This window comes from Crocuta crocuta, unplaced genomic scaffold, assembly GCF_008692635.1.
Source record: "Crocuta crocuta isolate KB4526 unplaced genomic scaffold, BGI_CrCroc_1.0 scaffold235, whole genome shotgun sequence".
Classification (NCBI taxonomy): Eukaryota; Metazoa; Chordata; class Mammalia; order Carnivora; family Hyaenidae; genus Crocuta; species Crocuta crocuta.
Genome location: NW_027531285.1, coordinates 7392804 through 7411705, shown reverse-complemented (window position 1 = coordinate 7411705; position 18902 = coordinate 7392804). Strand labels below are relative to the sequence as shown.

At 37.6% G+C, this 18902-nt stretch overlaps 1 protein-coding gene across 1 annotated transcript in view; it reads right to left on the bottom strand.

Moving 5' to 3' along the window:
* The window catches only part of SLC26A7 (solute carrier family 26 member 7), a 116109-nt gene that overhangs the window by 25169 nt on the left and 72038 nt on the right, over positions 1 to 18902 (bottom strand). The window contains exons 9-11 of the mRNA XM_077771276.1: positions 9380 to 9457; positions 8257 to 8352; positions 614 to 720 (exon numbers count right to left, since the gene is read on the bottom strand). Coding sequence (XP_077627402.1) covers positions 614 to 720; positions 8257 to 8352; positions 9380 to 9457 — 281 coding nt within the window. The remainder of the gene's footprint in view (positions 1 to 613; positions 721 to 8256; positions 8353 to 9379; positions 9458 to 18902) is intronic.

The window sequence follows — 18902 nt, the reverse complement described above, 5'->3', positions numbered from 1 at the left end:
GGTTTCTATAGAAATCTCTTTATAGAATCTATACAGACAAAACTTAAAAATTTGTGAAGTATATTATTTTACAAAGAGTTTCAAGAGAAGGATGAGAAATGAGTAGAAGCATTATCAGATGATGAACACTGAGAAAGTAGAGAAAAAATTGGACAAAATAGCGGAATGGTTTACAGATGTGCAGCAAAAATCTTTAATAAATGATCTAGAAGAAATCTTTGTATGTATAAAATCTGCTTCTGAAAAATTAAATTTACTGAATTTATTTAATTTTCTAAATGATTAGATTTTACATGGTCATTGAATAATATATCCCCTTCACTTGATTAAGGAAAAAAAAAACTGCTCCATGATACACTGTATGGCTATGGGTTAATATACTTTGATAGGTTTTATATACTCTATTTTATAGTGTGGAGAAGATTTCTCTTCCTTAAAACCAATATTGGTATGTATCATTACATAGATAAAACCTTTTCTTTTCATCTCTAATTCTCTGATGCCAAGGAAAACATGGGAGTAGCACTAAATATTACACAGAAATAAAAGTAACTGGCAATACCATATACTTTGCTACAGTGTCAAAGTAAACAGCATTTAAGTAAGATCTTACCTTGGGAAGCGACCAATCACAATAGCTATGGTACAGACCACACCAAACAACAGCCCCACGTTAGCAGCAAAGCATATTGTAAATACATATGTACTGACCCAGATGCCCTAGAAGAGAAACAGGAAACAGAAGATACAAGTCCTTTGGTATTCTCTCTTATGATCGCTAAATTTTTTACCATCTTATTCTATAGCATTTCTGTAAACAAAACTCTCAGCAAGAACAGATTATTTTAAAAGTGGTAAACAGAAGTCCAGGAACACAAAAGCAAAGCCTATTTTCATTAGATTCTTAGCTGGGAAGGGTGGGGAAAAGGCACATTTTTTTTATTTCTAGAAACTTCCAGCCCTTAGTTCAATCCCCAACAACACTTTACTTAAAGATCTGTAAATAGTTGGTTGATGTATATGGTTCAAAAGCATTGCCATAATTTCCCATTGTTTTCTCATTTAATGTCATAATATTACAAGCAATTGTTAGCAGATTTTTGGTCATTCCCAACAATTTCTATTTTCTAGGACTGCTGTACAAAGAACTAAGGTAGTAAGACCTTCAAAACCCAATGGTTAAAACAACTGAATCTAATACTACCGAGGCCACTTTTAGATCAGCCACTCTAAAGATTATTATAATTTTATTTGCAAGAGGCAACTTCTTATGAACTTCTGAAAGCTAAAAAATCTGAGCCAACTTAGCCCTTGGAAATATTTCATAAGATTGCAAGAAATATCTTTTTCTCCTTTAGTTGAGATCCCAACATTATTCCAGTTTTGTCCACCACCTGAAATTATAATCAGTAACAAAATACTGTATAATAATTGACATTTCTAAGATTGTTACTGACAAAAAAAAAATCTTTAAAGGCAAAATACTTTGTGAAATCCAGATGGTTATATTTTTTAAACAGAAAATCCTGCATTTATCAAATAGTATACCAACAAAATATTCAAACCCCTCTTTTCCCCCAAATTATCTGCCTTACTTTACCTATGCATACACTTCTAAATTGAAGTCTTTCTGTCCTAATGTCTATATTATCACTTTGAAACATCTTCAACTACCTAATTCAACTTATTTGCAAATGAAAATGTCAGAAACTTCTTTATCTAATCTGAGTATGGCACAGATTCTTGTAGGGCTGGGTGAGACCAGTTTGAAGCAAATGTTTCTAAATAGCACTTTTTAATCAAAATACTTTTCCTTTGTATTATTTATCTAAATGGAGCTTGACTTGTTTCCCATGATAGGCTATTTTGAAAACCTAAGCCCTTTGATGCAAATGGAGGGATTTTTATCTATAAAATTCTTTTGATAGAGAAGAAACAAACATTCTGGAATAAAAGAGAAAATATATCTTTTTTAAGGCTTATTTATTTATTTATTTATTGGGGGGGCAGAGAGAGAGGGAGAGATAGAATCACAAGCAGGGTCCATGTTCTCATCGTAGAGGTAGATGCAGGGTTCCATCTCATGAACGATGAGATAATGACCTGAGCCAAAATCAAAAGTTGGACACTTAACACACTGAGCGACCCAGATGCCCCAAGAAAATATATCTTAAGTGTACTCATGTTCAGATCCATCACCAAGAAATGTAGTGCTAAGTTAGCACTTATTATGACATCATCCTCAGCCTGTCATCCTATAGGTTAGACACGGAGATGTTTTTCCTCTATTTAGGCAAAAAGACAGTCATTTGAGTCTTTTATTTGTATTAGTGTAATTTTTCCTCCCTAATGTATTACATTATGCTTCATCACATACAAAATAAGGCTGCAAGTTTTTGATCATTACTTCAATTTGCCATGATTGCTTTGTTTCTTACTCATCCCCTAATGCTGACTGAACCCTCCTGGGTGTGGCAGAATAAGACTTCACCAACAGCTTATAAGTCTAATTCCTCATGGCCAACCTCCATGATTCAGTATAGCATAGGGAACTGAGGATCCTGGTCCCTGCCATTTAAAAAACCACAGGGCCCAGAGGCCATGATTTATCAAAGCAGGCAGAAAGTTTGGTACCATCTGGTTCTATTTTTAAAGCATATTTACTTTCCCACAACATCATCTATTGTGAGTTAGGTTCCCATTGCTTAGTTATTTCCCAGGGCTACATTTATAGTTTTGAAAAAAACATCAAATGTAAATTAACAACATAGACCAGTAAATAGTTCCATTGGTGACAGTAAGTCCCCACACTGTTCTGTAACAATTTCTACTAAAGATCCAAGTGCTGTTTTTCACAGTTATAAGGAATTAGTTAACTCTCAGGCCCTTATTTTTTCATTATGTGTTACCACTTGATCCCTTCTCTATTGGCGCTTATAGCCTCTAAACACAAGCTAACCCCAGAGCTGACCTCAAGTAGGAAACATGTAAACACATAAACCCTTGCACCATTGAGCAACTACTCAATCACTTTGCCTCTTCCTCGTCTGTTTTGGTGATTGATATACATTAATATATTTGTGTAGATGTGAATTCTAGTCTCACTATTCAGTTACTCAAACTCAGCTCTGAGCTAATGAGTCAGGCCTCATTTTGGATTCCTATTTCCTCATTACCTAAGACAGGGTTTTTGATCTATAACTCAAAGTAGAATCATTATTCAGCTGTAAAAAAATTTTTAAAGAAATAAAAATTTCTAATTTTTCACGTGATGACTGCTCATATGACTTTTTAAAATTTCAACCTTCAAATTATTTTACATATATACACACCTTTGGTAACTTCTTTTCCATGATATTTTAGGTATATTCTATCTATTGAATAATCTGGATGTATTCTGTCTATTGGGCAATATAACCTGTATCCAGAAGTCTGTGTAACATTCTCACTATAAGTGCTCTGCTCAGGTCATATCCAGATCATCCATGGCTTCTCCCTGTTGTATTCCTTAGCAATGAAGGGCTACCTGCCCACTTCAACGTTAGGAGGGCTTTGTCAAGTGAAACCCAATGTTTCATTCAACCATCATGCATTTGCTATAACCATGTCACCTTTCTCAACCATACTTTTTGCCCACACCATACTATTTACTCCAAGTTTTCAACTATCACCTCTACATAGGAGACTACCAATTCTGAGCTATTACAACATTTTTCAAACTGTCTACCAATGTCATCAAACCCAATATGTCCAAGTGCAAACTCATTAACTTCACCCCCAAATCTCCCCTTCCTTCAATGTTCTCTTTCAGTTACAATACTAATGTTCTTCAAGACACTACAATCAGAAACCATGGAACCATATTCACTATTTCTCTTCTTTCATCTACTTGTCCAATAATTTCCCAAGACGTATCAACTATTAATAAAAAATGATCTCAAACCATACCCTCTTCTCAATTCACTGAGACCACCCTAATTGACTTTACTATGGCTTGCCTAGACTATTCTGACAGCCTATTTAACTTCTTGCATTTGTTATCAGCACTGTAAGCCATTTGCCATACTGCTGCCAGGAATATATTTATAAGTATAGATTTGGATATCAGATTCAGATAATATATTAAAGGCATTTTTACTCTACTATCTTCTATTAAAATCCATCCAAAACGATATAAAGAATGAATATATAGGGAGGAATACCCAGCTGCAATGAAACAAGAGCATGGCCACAACTCCTAACTATAAAATATGGTGGAGATTTACCAAATACTGTGAAATTTGGATGATATCAAGGAGGATACTGGAAGCCAACACATTTACTTCAAATTTCAGTCAATTATAGATTTCTTGAAATGAATGTCACAGTTTTTAAGTTCTATATAGTAATATTTGCTAAGAGCTCTAAGTTCTTGGGACAACGGTGGGCCGCCACAGAAGGAAATGCACTCATCTAATCTATATTTGATACCATAGAAAGAAGAGCAGCAAAATGAAATGCCATTTGTATCACTTACAACCTAGCTTCCTAACTGAAGGAGACTGACAGATGTGAAGTAAGGTGAAGAACAGAGAGAAAGCAGCAAGCGTTAGGTCATGAGAGAGCCTGTGACTGTGAGGCTTTGTTTCAACAAGGGACAAATCCGATGACATGCCTATGTCACAGCTGTGGGCTGCTCCCCTGCACCTCCTTCTCCTGCCCTTCCCACATTACTTTTCAGGAAATAGTTAGGTCCACTAAAGATGCATGATAATCATAAAAGAATAAACAAGGAACTTACTCATAGAAATGGAGGAAAGAAAGAAAACAATGAAACAGAGACAGAAGGTAGGTTTAGACATTTAATAGGCAATATAATCACACACACACACACACACACACACACACACACAGAAACCCCACACAAATAGATTTGAAAAGTCAAAGAAGAAAAACTGTGTTAAAAAAACCTGAAAATTAAAAACTAAGCTGGAAGAATTTAGAAAAGGATGTGGATGGAAATAAAAACGTTAGAGACAAAAGCCATATTTAAAGCTAAAAAAAAGGATAATCACAACTAGAAATCTATAACCAGAGACACAGTAAATAGTCCAGAGAAACCACATACATACTCCCCAAAATAATCATAGGAAAAAATGTAGATACAAAGAAAGACAAAATAATATCAGCAAATATATAATTCATTAGAAGAACATCTAGATTTGAGAAAAAAGTATTCAAAATATAGTAGAAGAAAAATTTGTATATAATCCTCAATTTTGTGATAAAAAAGATATGTCACTCTCATAGAAATTTGATTTCTTGTGGGTATTCAGCCACAAAAAATATTCTGATAATATTACTGAATCTCATGGGCAAGTAAGACCTTCACTGTGCATCAATGCTGAAAAACTAATTCACATGAAATAACAAATCAAGTTGGGGCACCTGGGTGGCTCAGTTGGTTCAGAGCCCAGCTCTTGATTTCAGCTCCGGTCATGATCTCCAAGTTCATGGGTTTGAGCCCTGCATGGGACTCTGCACTGACAGTGCAAAGCCTGCTTGGGATTCTCTCTCCTTCTCTCTCTGCCCCTCCCCTGCTCATGCTTGTCCTCTCTCTCTCTGCCTCATTCTCTCTCTCTCAAAATTAATAAATAAACTTAAAAAAAATAACAAATACGTCAACCTGTGATTTCTCTGCCTTATCCCTCAATACCTGACGATAATGCCAAGTCTAAAAAGCACCGAAGGAAGCATTTTAGACTCAGCCAAAAACTTCCTTCTACTATGAAAGAAAACAAAAACAAAAACAAAACAACAAAAACAACAGGGAATATAAAACACATAAGCCTTTCCTGAAAAGCTGCTTGTTGATGACATACAGAAAACAAAGAGATGAATTATAAAAAATAACTCAAGAATGAGAACCTGGATTAAAAAAAACAAAAGCTAAAGGTAAACACTAAATACATTTAAACAATCTTCTATGTTTTATAACTGAATGACATCATCTTCCTGCAATGATATTCCTAACTAGAAACTTGTAAGGAGCCCTAGACTGATGCACTGTATATGATGAATTGGTGGTGAGGACCAATTAATGCAATGTCTTAAATATTTATCAAGTGTATTCCTTCCTCTTGAACCTCCTCATCTCAGCTTTGTTCCAGACCTGCCTCACTTACCTGCCTGACTTACTAAAGCAGTTTCATCCATCTTCCCTAAATTACTCAAGCAATCCTTCTAATACATAAATCTTATTCTTATTTCTCCTTTCGGTGATTTCTATGTCCCATCTGTTACTAGATGTTCTACCCATCATTTCCTGGAAGAAGCCTTCCCTGGCATCTCTTCCCTTCCAATATGGTAATATGTTCCCTCTTATGTAATTAATTAGTTCCCTAGAATTACCTTTATCTGAGTTATCAAATAAATTGTAATTCAGTTTGCATCTTCTAATTTCTCTATTTCCATGTGCTACTTCACACATATCACCTTTAAAAAGTCATGACCCTCTATCAGTCTGGGTCATTTTAACCTCTTGGCCTGCCTATCAAATACTGTTCCTTCAAGTCTCAATTCACATTTCAGCTCTGCTGTTGGAGAGTTTTGTATTGACCCAGTCCAAATTAAATGGTCCAGCCTCCATTTTTTCCCAGCACTAAGCTTGTACATTTAAAAAAATATTTTAATTGTTTATTTTTGAAAGAGAAATAGCACATGTGCATATGCGAGTGGGGGAGAGGCAGAGAGAGAGGGAGACACAGAATCTTAAGCAGGCTCCAGGGTCTGCGCTGTCAGCACAGAACCGGATGCGAGGATCATGACCTGAGCTGAGGTTGGATGCTTAACTGACTGAGCCACCCAGGCGCCCCCCTCTCCTCAAGCTTGTATTTTTGCTTCCAGGTCATGTCATATCATGCCTTGTATAGTAAGTTAATATTTCTATGTCTGCTTCCTGCACAAATGTAAGTGTCTGAAGGAGACAAGTAATTCTTATTTATCTCTGCATTCCTCACGGCACCCAGCATTGTACTGTGGTTGGGTATTGAGCCTTGGGAGAAGTATTATGAAAGTAGGTACCATCACAAAGTAGGTACCCAAAGTCTCTCTGAAAAAGGAATCTGAAGGAGAAGGAATATATAGATAATTGCATTTCAGTATGGTGAATGTCATGATAAACAGAAGGTACTTATGAAATACTTTACCCATATTGGAAAGAGAATGAATTTTGGATGCTCCTGTACAGACACATTTCTCTAGAATTAGCATGTTATACATTTCTGTTGGTAGAAGCCACACTTTGTTATTGTTCAGTATATTTAACCTCTTGCTGGCAATATCCTATCAATATAATGTTCCTCTCAATGTAACTTCTTTAAAACTAAATCATGAGACTTTTTATGTATAGAAGGAATATGTTCACTGTTAAGATGTTCACCTTATATTGGGGGACCTGGGTGGTTCAGTCAGGTAAGTGTCAACTCTTTGTTTTGGCTTAGTTCATGATCTCATGGATGGTGAGTTCAAGCCCCATATAGGGCTCCGTGCTGACAGCACACAGCTTGCTTGGGATTGGTTCTCCGTCTCTCTCTCTCTCTCTCTGCCCCTCCTCTGCTTGCTCTCTCTGTCTTTCTCTTAAAATAAATCAATAAACTTTAAAAAATTAACAAAAGTATGTTCACTCTACATTAATGCAATGTATTTCTTAGTAATTGACAGTTTTTCATATGTGTTCTATTAGTGTGTACTTCCTTGATGAGCTTCACTTTAAGAATCAATTCATTATGGAAATTGAGAATCCCTAGTCCATTCAAATTAGCTCACATTTCTCTGTAAGTTATCAAACAAAAGGGGTGACTGGGTGGCTCACTAGGTTAAGTGTCCAACTCTTGACCTCAGCTCAGGTCATGATATCATGGTTCTTGAGTTCAAGTCCCATGTCGGGCTCTGCACTGACAGTGTAAAGCCTGCTGGGATCCTGTCTCTCCCTCTCTCTGCCCCTTCTATGCCCTCACTTTGTTTCTCTCAAAATAAACTTAAGAGTTCTCAAACAACACATCAATCAAAATTGGACAAAATTCCACTTCTGTTTCTTATAAAGACATTTTCTATTTTAATGCCTTAAGAGTCTGGAAAAATAAATAGTAGTTTACAAGTAGTGCACAAGTCTCAAATGGCCAGAACTATTTTCTGCAAATACATATTAAAAGCTGATCTTGCAATACATGCAGAGTCAAGCCAAAGAGGGTAATTTTGGGTCAAATATCTACTTACCCAATCAATTTTATCCACATTCCAATATTTTCTTAAGTCCCGAAACTGTATCAGCATTCCCTTCAATCCCACAACAATAATACTTGCAAGAACACACTACAAATAGGAAATAAGTTGATGAAGAAGTAAAATAAAGATTTTAATTTGAATTTAAAAGGACCAAGGTATTTTTTTGTTTGCTTTTAAAGTACTTACTAGAGAAAAGCAATCACCATTTAGAAGACTAAAACAATACTCATTTTGTTTAGAACCAACCTATTATTGCACTTTAGGAATATACTATCAATTCTAGAAAATCACAGTGTAAAACTTACACCATTAGAAAACATAAAAAAGAAAAAAAAAGGAAAGTTATGAATTATATGGGTGTATGTTATAAAGCTGAATGTCCTCTTAACTTTAATTATCCACTGCCAGATAATTTTTGTTGCAGAAAAAGTAAACATTTACATTATATATCTCTTTATAATTGCCTTCAATATCAATTATCTGGTTTCACCTGAAGATATTTATAACTCTCTTGAAAAGTGAACTTGATGATTAGATGATCCTCTTGTGGAAATGATTTATTCTCACTATATGAATGAAGAATTAGAACAAGACAGGACTGAGATGGTCTCTGGCTCTCCTAAGACCAGGATCTCACGTGGGTCACTTTGGTGCTTCAGGCTTATGAAAAGCAAGGTAAGCACTGGTAACACTGGTGTTCTGAACCACTTGGTATGAAGATGTATCAAGGGTGGCAAGATGTATTTGGTTCCCTACTCCCTTGCCCTGAACACATTCTTCTAACAGTACGAGTTCTGATAAAACTCTTTCAAAGTCTATTTCTTAAAACAGAGATTGTCCAGTTCCACCCTCCAAATGAACACAGAATAAATTTAGTTTCACAATGCCATGTTTACACATGAACTTAAGAAATAGAAAACAGCCACAGTCCTTTCCCAGTCCCCGCCCCCCCTCATCAAATGTGGACTCTGTCCACCTCCCCTTCATTCAATCACTACTTATGTCACATGGTTTTCATATGCAGGATCATTGAAGCCACTCTTATAAGATTAATATACAATGATTTCATTAAAAATAATGTTAAAAAGTAGATAATGAAAAAAGACTACTGTACCATGGGCAGCCAATAAAGCAAAGGTCCTACAGCATAGATGACTATCAGGACAAGAACGCAAGATATTAAGCAAGCCACCTGTAAAATACAAGACGCACAAAAAAGAAAGTGCTGAACATTCTTATTATTCCAAAGTTAAAGGAGGAAATATAATTCTTAGTTCATCTTGATTATAAGAAACTGAATGTTGGTGTGTGATTGTTAAACTGCCTAGACTACCATTATCTATATTTTGCAGCTGAGGAAACCCAAACGTGACAGCTGACAAACTGGTGCAATCAAATTAAGTCAGTGATGAGAGAAAAGCAATTCCACACAAAGAAATAGGACACCATCAACTTTTATCACACATCACGGCAATGGCTTTTTTTTGTTTAATAGTGAAAGTGACATTTCAATTAAAAGTCCTTTAGCCTGTTGTTGTTCAGCTTGACTCTCCTTGTTTCCTAGTGAGTTTGAATAATAACTGAATGTGCAACTTAGAGTTTTTTCCTCCGCTGATGATAAATTTCCACTGAAGCATTTACTCTCTTTGGAGCTCTTTGTTAGGAAGGGTTCTAGTATGAAGCAGTTATATGGCATTATAGGAGCAGTCTCTGTAGTGAAATAGGCTTGATTTTATTCATCCTGAAGAGTCATTAGTATAATGTTCCAACCAACTCAACTTGCTGACAAAAGGCAATTCAAAACACCTGACTCCTAGCTATGCTCCACTTGACAGAGAACCTGATTTCACATAAGCGAATGTGTATGACTTAATAAAAACATTTGGCCAAACTGGCAGCCTAACAGGAGAAAAGAGGGCTTTCATGGGACCACTAAGATGACCAGAATATCATTAGGGAGATCAGAAAGGGAATCAGGATCTATCAGAATGGCTAAAATTAAAAATAAATATATAAACACTCAATCAATATCAAGGGTTAGCGAGGACTTCGAGCAACTGAGGTTCCCGGACATTGCTAGTGGGAGTGCAGTGTAGTACAACCACTTTGAAAGGATTTTGATAGTTTCTTATGAAGTTGTGCATACACTTATATGTGTCCCTGAACTACCTAAGAGAAATGAAAACATATGCCCATGAGAATACCTATATGCAAATTATTATAGCAGCTTTATTCATAAACAGCAAAAATTATAAATAACTGAAATTCCATCAATTGGTGAATAGATAAATTATGGTACGTCCATAGAATAGAATACTACTCAGCAATAAAGCAGAGCAGACTACTGACACACGCAACAGCATAGATGAAACTCAAAACCATTAAAGTAAGTGACATATTTCATATTTAGTGGAACTCATCTCCAGCACTCCCCAGCATATAAAGGGGAAAATAATCCTTCTGTGGGAAACAAGTCTTCAGGGATCTAAGAGCACTCATTAAACAAGTCACAATATACCAAACTGTTATAGTACTCATCATCTAGGAACAATTGGTGATTTTGCATAAGAATTTTTAAATAGCAAAATATGTCTGACATTCTACTAGGGTGGAGAAAGCAGATCAGAGAGCAGATCATAGATTCATTCAGATAGCTCGGGGACTCAGTATGTTTATGGAAAGAAAAGGACACCAAATGCTAAGGTTTATTTCATGACAAAGGATAATGAATAGCAAATGAATAGCATGTACCCTTTTGTGGGCCTTCTCACACATATACTTACAATGTACCTGAAAATACAGCCTTTAATCTTAGTTGCAGACAGGAACTTTGGACAGCTATAGTGTAAATTCCTTGGAAGGCTCTGAGGCACAGGGAGGCAGAGTGACTTGTCCAAGATGGTAGAGTTCAGGAGTGAGAAGGCATGTGCATTATGAGCCAAGTTGGGATCCATAAAGCCGAACATGTTTTAAGGTTCTTAAATATGTTACAATTCACCGAAGCTGTTATAGGAAATACAACCTAACTGAATAATTTTATTTAAAAACAGTAAACTACAACTACCTTTGGGCTTTTCTCTAATATTTAATGGACCTTTCGTTCACGTGATGCTTTGTATGTACATCAATAATCAAACTGTGCACTCACTGAACTATGATTTGAGTCACTGTCAAAATGAGTCAAGAACTAAATGGATGTTACTTGCAAAGGATAATAAACTACGGGTAAAAAAAAAAGTTTATTTGTGTACCTTTGATGGTAAGCCATATAATGAAATAGACCATAGAAGCAAATGGCTTATGTTAGTTCCTTCAGTGCACTTGCCTCACCTAATGTTGCTGCCCTAGCTCAAAAGGTAAGTGTATCTAATTGGACAAAAAATCTTTATCAGCTCTGCCCAGTGTACCTAGTTCATAAAAATCAATAATATAAAAGTTCCTTCCCTCAAAGCTCTCAAAATACTGATATTCATTGTCTCTGCAGTTAAGACCCGTAGATGTTGAAACATGGATTTGTAAAAATCTTTGAGATCATGTAGTCCAAGTCATCATTTATATACGGCCAACTCAGTAACTATGCAAAGAGGTTGAACAAAGATGAGATATTTGCAGTGCTATCACAGACTTCTCTAATTTCAGGTTTCAGGAATAATACAGTGGAGCTGTATTTACCCTATTATTACCCAATTTCTGAATATCTGGCACTTTGCTTATGAAATGCTGCTTTTTATATATCTCTGATTTACCAAGAGAAAAATTTTAAAGGCAAGTTGCAACCCAAGCAACAGAGAACTAGGATATCTGTGTGGCTCAGTCTTTGAGCACTGGACTCTTGATTTGGGGCTCAGGTCATGATCTCACAATTTGTAAGATCGAGCCCTGCGTCAGACTCTGTGCTGAGAATCCCAGAACCTACTTGGGATTCTCTCTCTCCCTCTCTTTCNCAGGTCATGATCTCACAATTTGTAAGATCGAGCCCTGCGTCAGACTGTGCTGAGAAGCCCAGAACCTACTTGGGATTCTCTCTCTCCCTCTCTTTCTCGGCCCCTTTCCAGCTCTCTCTCTCTCTTTCTCTCTCTCAAAATAAATAAATAAACCTTCAAAACAAGAGAGAACCTTGTTCCTCTTTTTAAATTTTTTTTTTTTTTACATTTTATTTATTTTTGCAAGACGGAGAGAGAGATAGAGTGTGAGCAGGCAGACACAGAATCTGAAGCAGGCTCCAGGCTCCGAGCTGTCAGCATAGAGCCCAACACGGGGCTCAAACCCATGAATCATGAGATCATGACCTGAGCTGAAGTCGGAAGCTTAACTAACTAAGGCACCTAGACACCCCTCCTTTTTTTAAAAAAAAACAACTCAGAAAACAAACACTACGTAAGTGTCCTCTTCCTAATAAGTTTCAAGTTGGAGGAAGTTGTAACTAATAACGACAAGTGTTCACACCCCTAGTTATGCACAGGGCAAACGCTGTCTAGGTATGCTACTCTTCAGCTCTTTCGGTGCCATACTAACTAAATGACTAGAGACCAATGTTTTCTGCTCTAAAATCTAACTACTATATCAAGTTATTTCTGTATAAAGGATAATGAAATCTAAATGTTCTTCTTGTTGCATTCCATACACTATATATGTTGTAGGTTGCTTACAAAGATGACTCTGCAAGCAGCAGTGTTACGCATACCTACTAGATGGCTGGAGGAAGAGTGAGATGCCAGCCATGTCCTTCCTCAAGAGTTGCCAAAGAATGCAAAGTTGGTTGAAAGCCCACTATATGCACAGCTCTGTGGAAAGTAGTGGAATGGCAAAAGTGACAGGAAAGGGCAGAAGGAGAGAGAGGATGTTGGGTAATGAAGGCTAGATGAAGACAGCTTTAAGGAAGTTAGAAGCAATAAGCCAAATTTGAAAGAATAAAGGAACGTAGCTTGGCAAATTAGAACCCAAAGGCAATCTGAGTTTTGCAGAAAAACGCGCCAGCTGTCGTTTCCAGCTGTGACCGAGCTTTGCCCACAGCAGATGCTGCCTCTCACCCTTCATGTTTCGGTTAAGCCTCCCAAACTTCCCAGAGAGCACCAGGGTGTCTACTCTGTTGGAAGCAAAGGGAAATGCAGAGGGAAAGGGCTAGGGCATAATGCACTCCCTCTCATAATTCCTGATCTTCAGAGGGAAAAACAGAAGGAAGACCTGCCAACAATTCTTTGTGCGGGTGTGTCTAGGCAGCCCCGAGACTTTCTTATTCCTACATATCCATGCTCAGCATGTCACATCTTAAGGGAATCGCTGTGAAAAGGGTTTCTTCATGTGGAGGATAGAAATGTATTTGGGCCTCTGACCTCAGCACTTGGTATTAAATACTCAGTACCTTTTGTTATTTCAATTCAAACATTTTGATTTTTGAAACAAATGAGAGGCTTTACCATCAATTCTTTTGTATGTAAAATGGTCCTAAATGCACAAATATAGCCATATGTGACTCTTGTGCATTTGAGATGTGTTTAGTCCATATTTAGATAGACTGTAAATGTAACACACCAGATTTGAAGCCTTAGTACAATAAAAATAATGTAAAATGTATTGTTGATAATTTTTTGGATAGATTCTTTGTTGAAATAATATTTTGATTACATTGGGCAAATCCAAATATATTATTAATTTTAGTGGTTTCTTCTACTTTTTAAAATGTGACACCTGTGTGGCTCGTATTACATTTCTACTGGACAGCTCTTTTCTAAAGTCTGTGACCTTGAGCCTGGTTTCAAGTAGGATTTTCCTGATTTCAAATGTACTATGTTAAGTCCCAATACAAACTGCATGGCTTCACCTGTCCCTTTTTTTTTCTTTAAGTTTGATTGATTTATTTTGAGACAGAAAGAACACGTGCAACCAGGGGGAGAGAGAGAGAGAGGAAGAGAGAATTCTAAGCAAGATTCTGTTCTGAGAGTGGGAAGCCAATGGGGACTCAAACTCAACAACTGAGATCATGACCTGAGCTGAAATCAAGAGTCAGACTTAACCGACTGAGCCACCAGATGCACCTCACCTGTTCCTTCTTAATGTCAGCAAAACTGACTAGTTTTAGCATTATCAGATAACTTCATTTTTCATATATTCTTTCCTCACATAGTTACTGAAAACCTACTATGTGCTGAGTCCTGGGCGAGACACTAAGAATGTAGTGGACCAAAAGAAACATGGACACTTTTTTCTAGGAGCTTAAGTCAAGGGTAGAAGGCAGGCATGAGTCATAGAAATCACACTGATCAACATTTTGTGTACAACTGACCCTGAAAAAAAGAACTGGTGAAGTCTGGCAGACGGTCAAGGTCCACGCAGTGGTAGGTGAGCTTGTAGAAGGTCTGCTGCTGCTTCTGCTCCACTTCCATTATCATGTTGGCTCTTCAGAGAAGATTTAAAAAATCTCCTACTGAGGTGTGCTGATCACGCCCTGGAGGAGGACGCTGGGAAGAGGGAATCGGGCCTTCGTCTGGTGGGTCCTCAAAGTATTCAGACCACCATATCGGTCTCCCAACCACCAAGGGCAGCATGGGCAAAGGCAGCGAGGTGTGGAGCCAGGGGGTTACCTCAAGAAAGAAGCCAAAGTACACATGATGGAGAGCTCCAAATACCACTATGAGTAGAAAAATAAAATAACCAAAGTCTCAACAAGAGAGACCAAGAGACACCATTCAAAGAAGACTTCCCGAACGGACAGGCCCTGGACAGTCAAAGAGCCTTCTTTAATACAGCAGTACTCACAGGTGCAGAGTGCATAACAAGCTTTTAAAACTAACAAGAGACAGAAAGCTAACCAAAATGACAAAATGGAAGAACTCTCTTCTAAAGAAATTCCAGGAAGAAATGACAGCTAAAGAACTGCTCAAAACAGATATAAGATATATATATATATCTTATATCTGTTATATACATATATAAACATATATATATATACATATATCAGATATAAGCAACATAACTGAACAAGAATTTAGAACAATAGTCAAAATTAATCGCTGGGCTTGAAAAAGGCATGGAACCATCCAAGAAACTATTGCTACAAAGACTATAGAGCTTAAAAATAGTTGTGATGAATTAAAAATGCTATAAATGAGGTGCATAATAAAATGGATGTGTCCAATGCACGGATTGAGGAGGCAAAGAGGAGAATAGGTGAATTAGAACACACAATTGAAAAAGAGGAAGCTGAAAAAAAGAGACAGAAACTAATCCAGGAACACAAAAGGAGAGTTCCAAGAGCTGAGTGATACAATCAAACGGAAAAATATCCATATCATAGGAATTCCAGAAAAGGAAGAAAGAGGGAAAGGCGCTGAAGGAGTTCTTGAACAAATTATAGCTGAGAAATTCACCAATCTGGAGAAGGAAACAGACACTGAAATCTAAGAGGCATGGAGAACTCCCCTCAGACATAACTTGAACTGATCTTCTGTATGACATATCATAGTGAAACTGGCACAATATAAGGACAAAGAGAGAATTCTGAAAGCAGCTAGGGATAAAAGAGCCCTAACATACAAAGGGAAACCTATTAGAGTGGTTACAGACCTATCTACTGAAACTTGGCAGGCCAGAAAGGAATGGCAGGAAATCTTCAATGTGATGAACAGAAAAAAAATGCAGCCAAGAATCCTCTATCCAGCAAGCCTGTCATTCAGAATAGAAGGAGAGATAAAAGTCTTCCCAAATAAACAAAAATTGAAAGAATTCATCACCACTAAACCAGCCCTACAAGAAATCCTGAGGGGGACTCCATGAGGGAAATGTTACAAAGAACACAAGGTACCAGAGATACCACCACAAGTATGAATCCTTCAAAGAACACAGTGACTCTAAGCCCATATTTTTCAATAGTAACACTGAATGTAAATGGATTAAATGCTCCAATCAAAAGACGTAGAGTAGCAGAATGGATTAAAAAAATCTATCTATTTGCTGTGTACAAGAAACTCATTTTATAACTGAGGACAACTTCAGATTGAAAGTAAGGGGATGAAAGAATATATATCGTGCTACTGGAAGTNACAGGAAACCATCAAAACCCTAGGGGAGAAAACAGGAAACAACCTCTTTGACCTCAACTTCAGGAATCTCTTACTTGACACATCCCCAAAGGCAAAGGAATCAAGAGCAAAAATGAACTATTGGGACCTATTCAAGATCAGCTCTTCTGCATGGCACAGGAAACAATCAATGAAACTAATAGGCAACTGATGGAATGGAAAAAGATAGTTGCAAATGACATATCAGATAAAGGGCTAGTATCCAAAATCTATAAGGAATTCACCAAACTCCACATCCAAAAAACAAATAATCCAGTGAAGAAATGGGCAGAAGATATGAACAGACACTTCTCTAAAGACGACATCCAGATGACCAACAGACACATGAAATGATGCTCAATGTGACTTGTCATCAGGGAAATACAAATCAAAACCACACTGAGATACCACCTCATGCCAGTCAGAGTGGCTAAAATGAACAAATCAAAAGACTACAGAANGAGGAAGTTAACGGAGGACCATGGGGGAGAAGAAGGGGAAAAACAGTTGGGGAGAGAGAGGGAGACCTGAGAGACTCTAGAATGCTGAGAACAAAGTGAGGGCTGATGGAGGTGGGGGAGAGGGGAAGGGGGTGATGGGTATGAAGAAGGGCACTTGTTGGGAGGGCACTGGGAAGCGGCAGTGAGATCTGAAGGATGGGAGGACTTCACTTAGAGGGGAAGGGGAGGCAGCCACAGAAACTTGTGGCACACAGGAAGGAAGGAGGACCATGTGGCCCAGAGCTGAGAAAGAAGAAGAGAAGCATCCAAGATGAGGCTATAGAACGAAGCACCCAGAACCTTGTAGGTAAATAAAGGTATGAATACTAAGACCTCTGCAGAGCCTTCTATGGGCTTTAGGAGGACGTAACAAGATCATATTTACATTTTAAAAAAGCTTTCTATGGAGAAATATCAATGATGTTTCTTTTTTTTTTGAGAGAGAGAGAGAAAAAGAGAACACACATGCATGCAAACAAGGGAGGGGCGGTGAAAGAGGGAGAAAGAGAGCCTTAAGCAGTTTCCATGCCCAGCACAGAGCCTGATAAAGGGTTTGGTCTCACCACTGTGAGATCATGACCTGAGCCGAAATCAGAGTCAGACCGTTAACCTACTGAGACACCCAGGTGCTTCCTAATAATGTTTCTGAATAAGGAAGAGTCAGTTGGTGAAATAATTAACAATGGAAGGTGGTTCCCTCTGCTCCTTTAATTAGTTGTCATTAGCTTAAAAGTTGAAGAGTTTTTAGGTGTTCTAGATTAATTTACTGGGGATAACTCTGGTTCCTAAAAGAGATAGAGCCATATAAGGGGTTGTTTTGTGAAGCCTTGTCACCCAGAAAACTGGTTTCACAAATAGCCTATTTAAAGACAAAGCTTTTAAGGACTTGGCTTCCCCAGGGCCTTCTTCAAATCATGTCAGTTATCAGTTATACCCACATAAACTTAACAGTTGGAATGTTAAAGGTCTAAAATGACTACCATGGGAAAGCATCTTCGACTTGGGTACGCGCAGTAAGTCAGATTCCTTCTCTGTGCAACTTAATGGGAATTGTTGAACAGATTAGTGACCATTTCAACAAGCAGACCAGCAAGAAAATACTCTCCTGCTGAGCTTTATTTATTTTTCTGAAGTTGTGTTTTGTGAGATTTCTTCATTTCTTCTGAAGGCTAGAGTAAAGTGCCATGCAGAAAATAACTCTGAAAAGAAAAGTCCTTGGAAAATTTCTGTTGTCCTTATCATTCAAACATGTGGCCTCAAGAAAGGTGCCTCTCCATCCCCACTGCATTGGTTGAGCAAATATATGCCCACCTTAAATGAAAAATAAAAAATCCAAGATTTAAAAATAATTACATTTTTTCTCAATGTATTGTCTCTTTTAGACATTTAGTGTTTAAAGTTACAAAGATTAATGAGACAGTTTTGTTATTACCAAAATAGTAATCGGCAAAGCAGTAGACGCCCAAGGAAACTCTAGGTATGATGCACACTCAGGGGGAAGACATATCACAGAGTCTATTTCAACCTTCTCTTGTCCATGTGGTGAATGAAGATGCTAACCTGCTCAACATCCCCAGCAAGTTGGAGGGGCAGCTTGGAGTAGAAACTGCCCCACTGCACACCAGTCAAACTGGGGTGTTTTAATATTAAATGCTAAACAAAAGGTTCTGGAAAGATTTTATTATAAATAATAACAATGCAATCAATAATGGTTGTTACCAATGATGGAGTATTTATTTAGTGCTCAAGCTTTGGGCTAAGCAAGCATGTAATAACTCATATAATCCTTATAACAAATACATTGATGGCCCAGTCCAAGTCCAGTTAGATTGGAAAGGTCAAGTTACTTGGCCAAGTCACTCAGCCACTAGTGGTGGAGCCAGAACACAAGCCCAGGCTCTGGAATCCATGCCCTTAGCCACTCAGTTTATTTATCTAGCCCAAACATGAAGAGAAGAAATTGAATATATGACCCCTCATGAGAAATCAGATGGAAACTAGTATAGAATCCTAGAATTGGAGGGGTGGGGGGAATCTGGGTGGTCCAGTCAGTTAAGCATCCGACTCTTGATGTCAGCCC